The 17493-nt window shown below is 39.1% G+C and overlaps 1 protein-coding gene, 1 long non-coding RNA gene and 1 pseudogene across 3 annotated transcripts; 1 reads left to right on the top strand and 2 right to left on the bottom strand.

The window, feature by feature from the left end:
• Nucleotides 1-22: 22 nt before the first annotated feature.
• On the bottom strand, nt 23-2369 carry LOC108884544 (peroxiredoxin-like 2A; annotated as a pseudogene).
• Nucleotides 2370-9077: 6708 nt separating this feature from the next.
• mat1a (methionine adenosyltransferase I, alpha) lies at nt 9078-17449 on the top strand. 2 transcript variants are annotated; one of them, XM_018678413.2, is made up of 10 exons: nt 9079-9354; nt 11729-11806; nt 12180-12302; nt 12385-12497; nt 13240-13383; nt 14092-14217; nt 14309-14401; nt 14508-14690; nt 14786-14919; nt 15864-17449. In XM_018678413.2, the coding sequence occupies exons 1-10, from the start codon at nt 9288-9290 to the stop codon at nt 15964-15966; spliced, it is 1164 nt and encodes a 387-aa protein (XP_018533929.1). In that variant the 5' UTR covers nt 9079-9287; the 3' UTR covers nt 15967-17449. The 2 variants fall into 2 exon arrangements, with proteins under 2 accessions (XP_018533939.1, XP_018533929.1); XM_018678423.2 differs by lacking the exon at nt 15864-17449 and having other exon boundaries at nt 9078-9354; nt 14786-14923.
• Nucleotides 13450-14896, bottom strand: LOC127143434 (uncharacterized). Its single transcript, XR_007814834.1, has 3 exons — nt 14766-14896; nt 14505-14666; nt 13450-14205 (listed from the first exon to the last, which is right to left on the bottom strand). It is a non-coding gene; the product is annotated as an uncharacterized LOC127143434 (long non-coding RNA).
• Nucleotides 17450-17493: the final 44 nt, after the last annotated feature.

Raw genomic sequence — 17493 nt, 5'->3', positions numbered from 1 at the left:
AGGACACATAGACAGGCAAATATGCCGAGAAACTTTCTGTTAGCATGACTGGTGTATTGTTTTATTGTTAGATGTCAGACACAAAAAGCACATAATCACTTCAGCGGTTTATTCTCCATCATTTCAGGCCAAAACTGTCTTGTTAAAGGTGTTGGATTTAGATGTGCTGGCATCAGAGCTGTTCTCTCAGTATAGAGTTTAGAAACAGGTCTTCATTAAAGCACACAAAATGACCACCACACAACAAGACAGGATGAGCAGAAAGTGGGTCAATAAACAGTTAAAGTGGCACATTTTCACCACAGAGCTGTGGCATTGCATAACACACAAGCAGCCAAAAAGACATTGAAATTGTGCTTTATGCAGTTGCAGTATGAGCAGACTATGACATGTTAGACTGAAGAACATGCATATGGAAACACTATTACACAATGCCACACTAACAAGCAGTCCATTCATTCACATTTTGAGATCTATCTTGCCATGCCATCTTGCATTTTGCGGGCTGTTCTGAGTACTGCCAGCATATTCACTTTATCCCCAAACTCCTTCTCGCGGTGCTCCAGTAGAATACCCTGGGAAGGAAAAAAACACAATTATAACCCATGAAAACATCCAGATACACTTGTCAGAAAATAATTATTCTGTCTACCTGATTTCCGGGCCCAATGACAAAGACTCCACCTAGGACAAGTCCTTCACCCCTTAGGTTTCCCCTGAAGCCCCTCCGATAAGCCCGCCAGAGGTTCCTCCACACACCAATACGCAGAAACATGGAGAGAAACATCCATCGCTCTTGAGGGCCGATAGAAATTTTTCTATGAGAATAATATAAAAGCAGCTTATTGGCTTAAATTATGTAACCCTCTATTTTTCTCTTAATATCTTCAAGGCATGTAGGGGAGGGTTTTGCAAAAGCAGACCTGCTGATCCACGTAGACCTTTCCAGAGAAGTACTTCTTGAAGCAGTCCAGCTCCTTGCCAAGGTTTTCCTTCACCACAGCAAGAAGAGGGACTTCAAGGTCCTGCAGCTGGGACTTTAGAGAGGACAGCTCAGCAGCCTCCTACAGATAGAGAGGGACAGAGAGAATCAAACAACATGAATGAAAGTTCAGACAGAGAACTCTCTTACTGATACACACACAGGCATGTGATTTCATACCTCTCTGCACAATAATCATCCAGGTCGCCGCACAACCATGACCACAGCTCCAGTCTTCTCCCACAGAGTTTTTGCCTTGTGTCGTTCATGGACTAAAAAAGACAGAGGCATAAGTCTTATTCTTTAGATAAAGATGTCCACAGTTACGTACTTCCAGTGGAAGTGAAGGGGGACAAAATCCACAGTCCTCATGTCCTCCGTGTGAAAACGTATTGCAAAGTTTATCTGAAGTTAAATATGAGTTAGATAAATCAAGTTGTTACAGTCTTATTAGCACAAAATGTATTTGTTTTTGCTTCCCCACAAAGTGTTTCCTTTTTGAGCTGCAGTTCAGGGATAGTAGCACAAAGAGGGAACTTCATGCAAAAGAGACACTTTGAAGTGAAAAAAGTGTGCCATGTCTGAAAGTTAATAGACTCTGCTTGTGTCTGCTGTCTGACTCACCACCTCCAGTAGTCTTCAGTTCTGTGTTCTCCAGCACCTCTATGTTTGCCCATGCTGGTTTTGTCTGGAACCAATCTGTGATGGAGCTGATGAGCTCTGCAACAAACAGGCTGAAAACCTTCAGGGCCGTGGTCACAGGCACCATGACCCCAAAACTCGCTCCACAGGCCACCTATAGAGAAAACATATAAAAAGATTAACTTATATATATGGTTCTGCTTGAGGAAGTTTTAACAAGATTAAGATGGTTTGACCTTATCAATCAGATCATGCATCTTTATTTGGCTTCGTGCATGAGAAACAGTGCATTCATGCATGCTTTATTAATTTCTTTATCTTATTTTTGTACTCGATGATAAACATGTTTCTTTTAGGTTTCTTAGAAACCTCAAACACAAACATTTCACAGAAATTTCATGAGCAGGAATACACTCTTCCATGTGACCACTTGACACTCATTCAAAGTTTGATTGGAACAATAAAAGAAAAATACCAATGAGATGAAATAGTAAAGTCTTCAATGGCCTAACATTTGATAATGTACAATACCTCAACAAAAAAAGAGGTACTCACCAGACCGTGCCTCGCTGCTAATGAGAAGGAATCTGATGTTTTCAGCCAGCTCCTTAAGCCCTCTAAACTCAGATCAGTCCAATCACAGTGAAAGCCTTGCTTATGTGGACGTAACATGATAGGAATTTTCTCAAAGACTGCTGTGAAACAAGGCTCATGTTGAGCTGGATCCTCAGTACCAGGTTCAGCATGGTGCAAAGTGCAGCTCTCTTCAAAGGCTTTTTTCAGTATTGATTTAATCAGTCTCAAGCTGTTTATATCCATAAATAATATAAATAGAATCTGTAAAAAGTATATGAGAGTAATGCCAATATTCACTATATATATATATATATATATATATAATATATATATATATATATATATATATATGGTGTGGAGATGGTGATAACCATACCTTTACCATACCTTTGTAAGAAATAGATTTTCACAGCCATGTCAGGTTAGTCTAGGGAGCTGCAAAGGCCCTGAGATCACACTCCAGCTGTCAAGCTCATAGCAAGACTGACCCCTGCAGCAGGTTAGTGACATTACAGAGTGAATAATCATTTTGTGTATAAAATGTTACATAATAGTGCCCTTTATAAACCCAAATATTCACTATCACATGTGACAAAGATCAGCATCAAATGATTCAGAAGTGACTCAAATCATTAACTGATTATCAAAATAGTTGCTCAATCAATTTCTCGATACAGTAATTGTTTTAGCTCCAGCTGACTGAACAATATAATATAAAAATTAGTTCATAATTAGATAATACATCGTCTGACTTATACCACACGACTGAATCATTGTGTCAGTAAAATCTTCAATAAGACTGTAAAAGACAATTAAACTCTACGGTCACTTTTGAGACTATGGTTGATGATGATGATGTTGGACTGCACTACACTGGAAGTTGTTGATCATGGTTTGTTCAAACCCATTTATACACATAAGGGTGATTTGATATTAGAAAATCTTTAGTCTCAGTTTTTCCAAAAACATAGTGCTGCACTCCACTTATAAATTAAGAAGATAGATTGTGCCACTATCAGACTGTTCTTCTTTAATGATATTTATAGATACATCCATCCTCAAAAACATCCTGCATCCATTTTATGACTCTTTTTACAGCCACTACCAGTGGAGATAGCAGCTTTATATGCTGATAGAATAAGAATCCACCTGAGTGCAGTGTAGTTAAGGGGGTTCAAGGTGTGTTAACTGTGTGTAAAGGGGTGTGAACATACATTATCTCAGACACAGTTTAATTGTTTTTCAGTTACACTTTACTACAAGGTATCATTGATCAGATGATCCTCTTGTATATAATGTGTGTGATGAAAGTGAATTGCTAGAATAGTATTGTGGTAATATTTCACTCATTGGTGGCAGCTTCACAGAGGAATGTGCTGAGGGTCCAAAATGGGCTAGAATAGAGATGGGATAGGATGACACTCCACAAGCCCAGCTGCTGCACTCCCTCTGGCTGTTCTGCCATATGCTGGGCTGTGTGTGTGTGTGTGTGTGATAGAGCCTGCCTGGATGATTGTTTTTGTTGTTATGAAATCATTTCAGGTCATCTACTATAAAACACACTGGATTTTTTTGTAAGTTATATGATAAAAATGATACTTGTGTTTGTGATTCTTCAGATCATCAGAAATTCGTGGTAAAGACAAGTCAGTGTGCTGTCAACAGTTCACACATCACAGAGCGCAAAACCCTAATTTGTGAGGTTCAAGTGAGGTCGGGTTGGTCAGACTGTGTTATAGCTGGGTTTCTCATCACACACAAACAAACACACACATACACACATGCAAACATACACACAAATACAAAGCAGTCTCATCTTGGACCAGCGCTACTCTAGTGGGGAGTGTGCAGCCAATCACAGTTTAACATTTGCGCCCCACCTCCTGTGTGGTGTTCTCGCCCGCAGGCATTGGTTGACATGTCAAATTCTTAGTGTGAGAACACAGCCAATCAGAGAGCAAAGTGGGCAGTAGTAAAAGAAGGACATGGAGCACCATAGTAATTACTGTCTGAGTTGATATGAAAAAAGAGATCTGCTTTGGGATCTGTTTCAAGTCGTGCTTGATGGCAGAGATGGATTTACTTTGTTTTGTTTTGAGTGAACTTTAAAAACTTTGGTAACTTTGGTATTTCTATGAAGCCAAAATTCCCCCTAATGATACTTATGAACACTTTTCAAGCATAAATTACAGATAAATACAAACAAGAATCCAAAAATTTGCATTGTAGGAAATTACACAAAACACAGGGAACCAGATATGGCTGTAAAAGCATATAACAACACCACTGATAAATAGATGTACTACGCATTATCTACTCTTTCTTAATATGTAATTCCTTACATAACAAGCTATACACACTAATTGCTCCACAATCTCTCAGCTATGCAATAAAAACTCAAGACTGGTAAGATCCAATTCAGTCTGCCTGCTCTGACTGCCATCCAGATGAAACTGGCTGGTAACCACACGAGCAAAGACAAGTTGCAGAGGTAAACTGCACGCCCTTGAACCTGAGGAAAGACAAACAGGTGTTAACAGCCCCTGAGGCTGCCAGGGTTCATTTATCTCATCCTGTTCTGTCAAGTTTGAGTCTGACTGACTCTCAAGCCCCACAGTGACCCCAAAGCCGTGACCCTGGCTTTTTAACTGCAACACAACAAGGGTCAATATGACACACGTTTCATGTAGCCAATCAGGCAGAAGGAGGAGACACTGTAATGTGGCTTCACTCTGTCAAAGTGATTTGTGATTGGTTCAACCACATTGTGTTTATTCTTTCTTAATAATGTGTAATATCAGACACTTTTATTATTTATTGTAGTATTTCAGGGATTAATGCACTTAATGTCTGGTTCTGTTTTTTCAGTTAGTTTAATTCAACTGCACACATTACACCTTTAAAGGTGTTAGCATACATGATAAGTTCAAAGCAAGGGGCCTTTCATGCCCTCTGACATAAAGTAAAGATTTGATACAAACTGGAAACCCCCCTTCCATGTAGTAACACAAAGGTCATCGGGCCTTTATCATTTTACTCTTTGCTTCTGAGGGGCCCAACAGGTAAAGGTTCAGGGGGATCTGAACTTTATCTTTATCTAGAGTGTGTCCTCAGTAAGTTTCATAAATCCACTTCTTTACACTGACCTACTAAACTCATATATAGAGGGCCCATAGAGTGGCAGCAATAACATTCATTTTAGAATATATCTTAAGAATCTGCTAATTCCCTCTCTGTGGGATTATGTGAATCTTGTCAATATAGATCAAATGTGAGTAAAGCGTAACTGGGAATTGTTGTTTTACTACAAATCGTGGCGAGAGCAGGTACATCTTCCTCTGAGTCATAGTAGCACAGTGAGGATACAAATTACATCATCATCGCCAGTGGGTGTAAGGTTCTTGGACACCAACATGAACAGTAATGCCTGTACACTAACTCCAAACCACAAATCAATGCAAAAAGACAACAGTTCTGTTTTGTTTTTGTTTTTTTTTAACCTGACAACGATTAGGTTGGAATCAACTTTCTGGTAAGGAGTGCAAGCGCTGTTTTTTATTGGGCAATGAATATTGGTCCCATATGAAGACAGACAATCAGAATCAAAATGGGGTTTAAGAGGCACAAAAAATAGAAAATAGTAACAAAAATACATAGCTAGTGCTGACAAGTAAACAGAAAAGTGATAGAGAGATATTCTTTAGCTTATTTGCTTGGAAAGCTTGTGGTTTTCTACAAATTTAGATTCAGGTCTTCTAGAAAAGACAGCTAGATAGGAAGAAGATAACTATGCAGTAGATTTGCTTTGTGGACATAAAGAAATAATCAACACTTCTGAATAATTAATCAGGATTAGTACAGTGATATAGTCAAAAACACAACAAAAGTGAGTTACATTCTGAGCCATACACAGTTGTTATTGGAAATATGGCCTGACCTTATTGTTCATGATTGCATTGTTCTTCCTGATGGCCTGATCTCCATGTGCATGATAACCTGTGCACAGAGAGGTCAGATATTTCACCTCAAGAGACTTTACCCTGTCTTTTAAATCCCTCATAGTCTCTGTTTCACTGTCAACATTAATGTAGAACAGAGGTAGAAGGCGATGAGTTACGGTTTGAGGAATACAACATTGTCTGGATTATGTTATTTTCCAAATTAGTTTGCCAAGTAGTCCCTTGCATACATTTACCCTCCTCATGCTAAATGTTGACACGTCAAAACTCTGATAGCAGTTATCTTTCAACATAACCAGAACCATCGTGTTAGTGTTACAAAAAAAAAAAAAAACGCTTTTCCTGGTCAGTCATTAACAAATGTTTAGAGGCGAACCACACAAACTGAGAGAGAAGTCAGTCTTTCACTTTTTCACATAGTGTAATGTGGCACAGTGACTCTCGTCAAGCCAAAACAAACAGAGGTGTATCATCCAGAGGTCACTCACTGTGCCATCAGGCTTGCTTTCTGCTCTCTTTGGCATCAGGCAGGACATTCATGCCTTGTCTAGTTTAATCTAGCTCATGTTTGTTTCTTTTAACTGTCTCTGACCTCTGCCCCCTGTGCCGTCAGCAGCTGTGTCTATCTCCAATTCTGCAATATTCTTTATACAGTGGCACTGTTTAGATTTGGTCAAGTTTGCATTCCAGTTGGAGTGGCAGAAGCTCAACAATTTCCTATAGCTATCAGTTGCTACTGTTAAACCATTACCTCAACTTTTTATCCATTACCTTTTAGTAAATAATTGCAACTGTAAACCCACAGCATTTATATCATACCCAGCCCCTGTCAGCTTGCTACTTACTTAAGTGGTATTTATTTGTATGCTAACACAGCTGTTTTGAATTTTCAGCCATTCCTCTGAATAACACAAACATTAAATAAGCTGCTTAACACACATGAAGCCATGACGTGTGCATGTATAACTGCAGTGCAGCTACAACTTCAGGATATTTAACATTATATAGTGTTGATAATGCCTGCAGTGCTCTCTTATCATGAATTCTTGTTCACTACTGGAAAAAAACAACCTGCATGTACTAAAGGCCCACAAAAGACCTGCAGCTGCAAAGACCTGCAAGCCTACTGTGCCTATGAATACTCTGAAATACAAAAGGAAACTAGTTCATAGCCATTTCTCAACTTCCCATAAAAATTGTTAAATTGTTAAGAAAAAAGGTCATGCAATCACAGTTTACATGGGCTCTATGGTTCTATGGTTTGTTTTCTGGTTGAATCTGCTTTAAATGAGGCAGTCAGGAAGAGTAGTATTTTATTCACTACAGAAAGCTAGTTAAAATTCTCCTCTCATTTCATGAGGCCAACTCAACACCAACTGAAATTAGAGCCAGATGAGAGAAAGAGATGGAGAGAAAGGGATTGTCCCTCCGCACTGTTTACACTACAATAAAGAGAGATTTGTTTATCTCTCACTGTCTGCAAAGCTTGTGCACCATATGAAAAGGAACAGAGTCAGTGTCTGTGTGTGGTTGACAGACCTATTGTTACTCCAGGTTTATGTTTGTGTGTGCACACACACTATGTTGGTGTGTGCATCTGCTGGTGAGCATCACTTGCACTAACAGTCCTATACAGGCCCTGGTTCTGTGCACAAACACAGGCACGGTGAGTCGCCTGAAAGGCCATGAGATATCTGAGAGATTTATCTTCATTATTTGATCTTCTCTCAGGAAATGGCTCGAGATTTTCTGCAGTTGTGCACAAAGACAATAGCCTTAGGCCGGGACTTGGATAGTAAAGAGCATTTAGACAACAGGTGACTGTCTGCTCTAAACTTAATTATTAGCAGAGATGGAAAGTAACTCATTACATTGTACTGCAGTGAAGGGCAACTTTGAAATCCTGTTATTTTTCTTTTATGCTACTTTAAACTTATACTCCACAACATTTCAGAGGGAAATAATATACCTTTTACTACATTTATTTTAAAGTTACAGTCATCAGTTCTTTTGCATGTCAAGATTTCACATACAAAACACAGAGGACTTTCTCCATTTCATCCAACATAATACTTGTCCTCCATTTCAGAGACAAACATTATTGTATTTTTCCACTATTTTTACTTAGCTACATTTATTTGACCTCCGTGGCTGATCAGTGCACCATGGCCACTGATCATTCTAGATTGTGATTGGCTGGAAGGTGTTGATTAACTATGGAATGTGTAACTTCATCTTTTTGTGGCTGTAAATAAGAATCATTTTCATAGAAAAATTTGGAAAAGTATTTTCTCGATTAATCATATACAGTCACTCCATTAAGAAAATAATTGCTGATTAATTTTCTTTAGGTCAATAAATTGTTGCAGCTCTACATATTTAGCATTCACGTCATTGTTTTGGTTCATTTCTAGTGTATGTACTTTGTGTTCTTTCACCACTGCTGAACAGACTAACTGGTCAGAACATGATGTAAACAGGAGTAATTGAATCATTTTAGCAGTTGACAACAAATACCTTTTTCTCTCTCCCTCTGTCCATAGGTTGCCCCAACCTGGCTGAGTCCCAGCAGACAGAGCTGTCCCACCGGTGTGATGAGGGGAGGGGAACCCCCTCCATTTTGGACGTTCCTGGTCCCACCAATGAAGCGTCACACCCTAAAGCAAAGCTGTCAAAGCAGAGATTATGAACATAAACACACACTCCAGGATCATAGTGAAAACAAGGGGTTAACAAGCAGTTTCCACAAGCTGAAATGCCCTCCCATCATCCACCCCCCTGGAATGGACTGTACCATGGATTCACATGACATGTGTGTGTGTGTGTGTGTGTGCGTGTGTGTGTGTGTGTGTGTGTGTGTGCGCGTGTGTGCGTGTGTGCATGTGTTCTCTTAGCCATATATATTGGACCATGTGGACTCAGACGTGGAGTTTTGTAGGATAGGCTCTGTATTGGCTGCAGGGCTGTTTGCCTCCCTTTCTTCATTTCTCCCTTAAAGAGAACCAGCAGGAATATAAAGCAGCTTTCAGATCTCTCTGGACTGCTTGTTGGTGGGAACTGAGGAACCTTTTGTCCCTGTGCTGAGTTTTGCTGAGTACCTGGTCCTGTAGAAAAAAAGAAAAAAAAAAATGAGTGATCTGCTGGACGATGGCTCTTTCATGTTCACGTCGGAGTCTGTAGGAGAGGGACATCCAGGTGAGTCTCAACTTTAGCTACCTGTGTGTGAACTTCAGGTCACACTGAGTGAAGTTTATTAAAGTTTGTGCTATAAAACATTTCACAACATGTCAAAAACATGTCCAAAATACCCAAAACAAACAATTTCAAAAACTTATCTTTACCTTGTTCTCACCTATACACAGAGTAATAGATGTAACATTTCAAATTGTAATGTGATTTTGCAGAAATGTCATATTAATGCATATTAATAAAGTCTCTGCAAGTTGGACTATATGTCCAAAATAACCTCACAGTGCTGCATATTTACTCTCCAAGCATGGTTGGTATTCCATTCACAGCAACATGTGCTTACTGCCCCTCACTCTCACTCTCACTTATGGCCAGCAGGAGGTGAATGTATGTGTAATAGGCTGGTGTTAGGTTGCATGCCGAAGAAAAAGTGACCAACAAAAGAGCAACAGGACAGAGTGACATGGGGACATGTGCAAAATCGGGACATATCAGTCTAAATTGCTGTCACAGAACAACTCGTATTGCAGCCTTAAGTGAATTTAAACGACCTTACAGTTTCTCCATGGATTGTCAGTTCATTGAGAAGGATTCATTTAATGAGAGAGTTCAGAGGAGATTAGTTCTGGTTTGTAGTGTTTGATATGGCAGTCAGCCTTTGTCATTAAACTCTAAAACTTAACAATCCCATGTTGTCAACACAAGTTTATGTGCCCCTGTTTAAGATTTATAACCAACACATAAACATTTAATATATGGTTTATATCACACTAATTGTAAGCAGATATAAGCAATTACTAATGTATTTGTTAACGACTTTAACTCCTCCTGTGGACACCCATAAGTGAATGCTGGCGTATAAACAATATAATGAATTATAACTGTATATTAGTACAACTACATTATAATGTGTTATGAACTGTTATGAAATATTTGCATACTGTTTTGTGAGACATAAAGTAAAGAGATACCCAGTTGTTCTATACACACCTGAGAGCCTGTCAAACTTAAAGCTTAAAGTTAAACTGTACTCTACTTTAGACCCCCCTTCTCCCGTCAATGTGTTGTAATCCTTTCACAAATATGTAACCTTTCAAAGTCCCCTGTGCAGAATCGATAATCAGTAAACACTGCAGAGTCAACCAGTTCCCAACCAGAGTCAAACATTTTCATAGATAGAGATCATATCTTACTCCATATCATTTAGAGTAACCATTACTCCTTTACATTACTGTAGTCTTTCAGGTGTCGTAAAAGACAAATAACATTCACACAGAGAAAACACATACAGTACAGCTAGTTACCAGTAAAAGAGAGAAATACAAACACATGATAATGATAATCTAAAAAAGTTGAATCCAAAAAACCTCAACCATCTTTTAAAATAGAATGCAACGTGTGGAATTGTCTTAAGCGCATGGTATAACAAGTGCTGTTAAGAAAGGCAGATGGCTGAAATTTTAAGTTAACATGGTCAACAGTAACATTTTTGTTCCTTTTTGTTTATTATTGCACAGTCCACGTGTAATTTCCATGTGTGAAGACGGCAAAGCTGCCAGTCCAAATGAAATTTGCCCACGTCACTGTATTTTTATATGTATCTTCTTACAGATGCTCTGTTTGGTAGAACATTTCTTTTTAAAGAAAATATTAGATTCTGTATTTTCTTTCCATTAAACAGTGCAGCCTATGTAAGGCCAAGTATTCACAAGGTTAAAACTTTCCTAACATTTTTTGTACATTCACAGAGGTGTGTGGCCTTGGCAGAGAGCTACAGCACACATATTTTGATTTGATAACACACTTTGAGGTCTGGGCTGTTCCCATAGATAGTGGATGCTTTTTGGGATCTGAGTCAGGGCTGTCACAAAGATATGCAGCTCTACACCTGCAGACTGTAAACCAAAGATGAAAACTATTTTATACCAATCATACCACTTTGTGATTTGTGATTTGAATTGTATTTTGAGGTCCTCTGTGTTCTGCAGACTCAGTGCAACCAGATGTTGGTGTTGTTTCTGATGTAATACGTGTATTGCATTGCTTCAGCAGGACAACAGAGAGAGATGAATGGAGCGTTTTGTGAGGCATTGTCCCGCTGCTGCACTCAAATCCAACTGATGCAACTCAAATCCAACATTCTTCCTGTTTGAAATATTAGCGTGTAACCACTTAGCCCCTCAACTGACAACTTCCGTTGTTAATATTATGCTAAACCTACAGTAATAAAGCTTCAGTATATTCTTTTTTCAGGGACTCCTGCCACAAATCTCACATATCTCAAATAAACAGGTTTAGAGATCGCAGTACAATCATAAATTCAAATAACGCAATTTCTGTGCTCTGAACTTTTAGTTTAATGCTTGTTGCCTCTCCACAGACAAGATTTGTGATCAGATCAGCGATGCTGTTCTGGATGCTCACCTGAGGCAGGACCCAGATGCCAAAGTGGCCTGTGGTGAGTAAATTCAGATCAATCATCTTGACTATGGCTTTTAAAAAAAGGATCTGGGAAAAAGGTAATCTCAGTAAGACAAAGTAAGACAAAGGGCAACAGTTCTGACACAGCTGTATATAAACAAACTGATCCAATGGCCTGAATCTCACCTGGAACTTAGGCCATCTGCATTGTTGAGATTATTCACTGTATTTCAATATTGACTTCTGAATATCACAGGATGACCATTTGGGAGCGTAACCCGGTGAACTTGCTGATAACAGCAACTGGGCCAAAGTCTAAAAGTAGATACTTGTTTAAAGTTTTTTTGTTAGATCACAAGATATTTTTTACAAAAAAAACTACATTTGTAATGTGTCGATTGTATTGATAGAGACGGTGTGTAAGACTGGCATGGTGTTGCTCTGTGGAGAGATCACATCCCGGGCCAACGTGGACTACCAGAGGGTGGTCAGAGACACCATCAAACACATTGGCTACGACAACTCCGACAAAGGTGAGAAAATAACCTGGAAAGGGACAAAAAGTGTTCTCTGTGTCCCTCAGTTTTTCTCTCAGTAACTTTTTTCCTTCTGTAGGTTTTGACTATAAGACATGTAACGTACTGGTGGCTCTGGAGCAGCAGAGTCCAGACATCGCCCAGGGAGTCCACATTGACAGAAAGGAGGAGGACATTGGAGCGGGAGACCAGGTAGGGCTGTTGCAACAGGACAATGTGTCCTTGGGCTCCTGCTGGCTCAAGGTCTGGGTGATAGTGACAAAAAAGTCCCAAAAGTCCCAGTTTGTTTGACTCAGTGCAAGACAACATTTGGTGGAACACATTTTGCTGTTTTCAATTTTAAGTCGCAAAACCTCAATCATGCAGATAATCATTTGTAATGTTGCCAGACTGCCACAGGCTCTCTTTGGGCTTCAAACAATCTCTGAAATGAAACCATCTGAGAAGTTTAGAGGCAAAATCTCTCTTTGATAGAACTTCTAACAACTCAAAGACATCGGAAACATGACCAGAGGCTTTAGCTAGATACTGATTTTTTGTAAGAGATCATAAGACCGGAAAACACTGGTTTAACCTTAAACAGTGTATTGTATTTTATAAACTAATTATACATGCTTTATGTAAAATTTATAAAGTATAAAGTTGCATGAAATGGAAATACCAGCATCTCAACACTTACTTACATAATACTTGAGTAAATGTATTCAGTTACATTCCATCATTTAAGTGTAATTCAGTTTGCAAGTCAGCAATCTAAGAATACCATATCCAAGAATGTAAAATAAAGCTTGCTGATTCAGGATTTTCTCATAGATCTCTTCTTAGTACTGATATTATATGAATATAACGAGCTCTAGTTGACTTCTCGCTAGCCTAATGTAGTACAGTGCATATCAATGTTTCGTCTGACTCTCCCTGTCTCTCTTCTTTGCAGGGTCTGATGTTCGGCTATGCCACAGATGAGACAGAGGAGTGCATGCCTCTCACTATCGTCCTGGCCCACAAACTCAACGCAAAGATGGCCGAACTCAGACGCAACGGTGTCATCCCCTGGCTGCGTCCTGACTCTAAAACACAGGTGTGGTTACAGTGCATATTGTGCTAGAACACCCCCCCCCCCCCCTTTTCAAAAAAACAGAAACAATTGGTGAATTGGTTTATTGTTTCTACTCTGGGTGTCCTCCAAGAAATTTAGTTTTGGAGCCAGCAGACAAAATCGGATCAACGGTGGCTACTGCAAGTACTTAAGATAAAGCTGTCTGTGTTGAAATAATAGACTTTTGACTGATTTGGAGGCAGTTAGCCACTGACACAAAGTCTCTCATGTACTTTTGTCCAACTTCAAATATAGGCTGTTATAACATCAGGCAAAATAGAGCAGGTCAGACTTCAAACCAACATGAACATAGAGCTTTAGATGTATCCAAGATAGGATTGAGCACATGTTTTTTCTACACCAAATAAATATTCATGAATGAAATTATCTGGTCGCAACAGTAGGAAAAGGGGCCAGCAGCAGCTTCATAAATCATAGGCTCTTTCAGATATTACAGACACTTTTTTCTAAGATGCTAGAGGATATCAAATATCAAATTTCATTTTAGTTTTATGTCAGGGTCTGCCCAAGAAAACAGATCCAATAATAAGAAACTTGAATCATCCCATGGGCAACTTTGGGTCACTATAACAGCAGGAAATCAGATAAATGAGAACTCAATATCAAATGAGAAATTATAACAAATTCCACCGTTGTGTACCAACTGTTGACTTCTGCTCTATCCCACAGGTGACAGTACATTATGACCAGAAGGACGGAGCCGTGATCCCCAAGAGAGTTCACACCATCGTGATCTCTGTCCAGCACGATGACTGCATCTCTCTGGAGGAACAGAAGGCGGTCCTGAAGGAGAAGGTAGAGCCTCATAAACATGCCTAAATGGGTTCTCACTTATGATTTGTTTTATAGGAAGTCATATCTTTGGTTTTAACATTGCATCAATCAGGTCATCAACACTGTGGTTCCTGCTAAATATTTGGATGACAAGACCATCTACCACCTCCAGCCAAGTGGTCGCTTTGTCATCGGAGGACCTCAGGTGATCATCACACTCAAACTGTTTGTTTCATCTAAAAAACAAATTGTTTACAAAGAAAAAAACCTAAAAAAGTAACCACTGATTTTTAATTTTTTTTACCCACCAGGGTGATGCTGGTGTGACAGGCAGGAAGATCATTGTAGACACATACGGAGGTTGGGGAGCTCACGGTGGCGGAGCTTTCTCTGGCAAAGACTTCTCAAAGGTCGACCGCTCGGCTGCTTATGCTGCTCGCTGGGTGGCCAAGTCTCTGGTCAAAGCCAAACTGTGCAGGAGAGTTCTGGTTCAGGTGAGTGTCAGTCATCTAGGTCAATGACCAGTGTTTGAAGAATCAAGAACGTGCAGATAAAACATCTCTATCTACCTGTCTGGGCGTGTTTACAGGTGTCCTATGCTATTGGAGTGGCCCATCCTCTGTCAATCTCCTTGTTCACCTATGGTTCCTCCCAGAAAACAGAGTCAGAGCTGCTCCATATTGTCAACAAGAACTTTGATCTGCGGCCAGGAGTCATTGTCAGGTAAACACTTGAATACAACCTTTGCATTCCTCATATGTTAAGACGAGACTGCTTTGTTTAAAGCCACTGTGTTAGTTTTTGAGATGATTATAGCATCTGCCAAATTATTCTGATAGCAGTTATTTTTCAATCAAAATGATTGCCAGTAATCCAACAATTTCTAGTTTCTAAACTGTGAAGATTTGCTACGTGTTCATATCAAATATGACAGTAAATGATATATTTCTTGGATTTTAGACTGTTTCACCACTTCTTTCGTCATTTCAGAGACTACATGATTACTTAATGTGCAGATTACTTGATAAAGAATTTTAAAGTGCAGCCTGGTGAAAACTGGTGCAGTTACTGTATGAGCTGCTGTCTTCTGCTTTTTTTGATATTACCACTAGGGGGCACCAAAGTTGGCAATGTTCAAGCTGCAAACACTGGCTTTAAGATGGTAGCCCATTAACTGTTAAATATTTGCACTTTGTAATAGAGGCTGTATGTAATTATAGATACAGAGATTTGATAAACATTTGTTTGTCAAACTTTGAATTAATCTATGTATTTAATTTTTATTTGTATAGGGACAAGTATATAGCATTAACCAGCACATACATGCCCAAATGAGGATTTACAAGCTGATCTTTTAAATAAGCCATGGATGAAGCCATGGATGTGACAAAAAAGTTCAGCATGTGTCACAGGATAATTCCTAATGTAAGTCAGGTGATTTGAATCACTAAAATGAATAAATAAATAATACAGTAACAACAAATTACATTTAAGGGTTTAAATTTTCAGTTTAAGTCTTGCTTAGAAATACTTTTCCCCACTGTACAGGCATGAAATGCTGAATGAAAATGAACAACCAAAAGTACATATATAAAATATAGTGCTGGTGACATACTTACAGTTCTTTCTCACCGCCGATGTTGCATTTCTTCTGTATCCTTCCCTAGGGAACTGAATCTGAAGAGGCCGATCTACCAGGAAACAGCCTCTTATGGCCACTTTGGACGACCAGAGTTTAGCTGGGAGGTGCCCAAAAAGCTTGTCTTCTAAATACTCCACCTGCTGGTCCTGATCGACAACTGCCAACTCCAGCCACTGATAGGACATGTTGTAATAGGAAGACCTAAAGCCAAAGTTAGGGATAAGTCAGCTTTAAAGAGGTGAGAGGATAATTATAAGACTGGTTGCAGCCAATGGACATATAATGGGACAGTCTCCCAAAGAACAGAGAGGCATTACAGAGGACATCTCAGTAACAAATCCTTTTCTAGCCCACAAAACATCCATTTATTGGTGCTTTAGAAATACAGAAACTATCACTACTCTTCCCTGGTTAACATAAAGGAACACAACAGCAAATAAAATACTCTGAAGATGAACACTTCTACACCACTAGAGGCAGAGTGTTTTACCTCAAAGCTGTGAATGTTCTTTTATGATGTCCAAAAACAACCTCAGTACTTCATTTTCAAAAGGTGCTATTGTTAACACCAAGTATTTTCATCACTGAATATCATATAAATGTCAGAAGTGTAATCATTTCTCAACCAAAGGCTTGGCTTTAGGAGAATTTCATCTTTCTGTCACTACTGTAAAAATGCTTTTTATAAGTCTTATTTTGAAACATGTGCTACAGGGAGCTGTTTGCACTGTCACACCACTGTACAAGAAGACATTAAAATGTGGGGAAAGCTCATATCTCTTAAGCATAAAATATGTTACGAAGACTCAAATGTAAAATAGCCAAGCAGCCTTGTGTTTTCATTCTGCTCCCCTTTTCTGTCATCCTCTCAGTCCTGTTTTGTTCTATCATCAACTTGCTTTTTATTGCTGCTCAGCTCACCTGCTGGCTGCTTACATATCTTCATCTGTCTATTTTTTTACCTGCAGACCTGCTGCTGTGACTGAGTCTGTAAATGTGACTCATTTTTAGCAAATAACTAGAAGTCTTAACTCTGAATTGACTGTGAGTCAATCTCCTCTTAGAGGTGGATTATCAAACTGTACTCTGTTGAGACTAGAACATTTAGTGGACTACTGATGTCTTACAATTGCTTTCTGTTATAAGCCTATGCTGATAAAAGTCTCACTTCCCTCTATAACATGGAGATATTTAGCTATTTCTTATTCAATGGTGCAGTTGCTCTACCCAAAAACATCTTGGACTGTTACACTGCAGCCTGAGATCGTCTCCATGGACTTAGAGGGAAAAAATGGAGCATTTATTAATACATTTCTCACTGGCATTTAAAAAAAAATCAATTTTAAGTCAGCTTTTGTCATTGCTTAATCACAAAGTATTTAATCCAACTCTTTCCCTCTGAAACACCTTTGATGGGATTGAGGAACAGTGCTCCCCATCTGTAGAGGTTTAAGACTTTTGTAGTGAGTGTGCTTTCATCTACAGCCAACATTGTTTTTGTAAGAGAGGTTTCCCTCTATTTAATATGTTAATCTGTGTCATGTTCTGTCAACTTTGCAGGCAGAGAAACTGGACAATGTAAATAATTAAACAATGAAAGAAAAGATATAACCTGTTGTCTGGCCATTTCCATTGCCATCTGAATGCAACGCACA

The sequence above is a fragment of the Lates calcarifer genome, linkage group LG16_LG22, assembly GCF_001640805.2.
Source record: "Lates calcarifer isolate ASB-BC8 linkage group LG16_LG22, TLL_Latcal_v3, whole genome shotgun sequence".
Taxonomy (NCBI): domain Eukaryota; kingdom Metazoa; phylum Chordata; class Actinopteri; family Centropomidae; genus Lates; species Lates calcarifer.
This window is presented reverse-complemented; position numbering and strand designations above follow the sequence as displayed.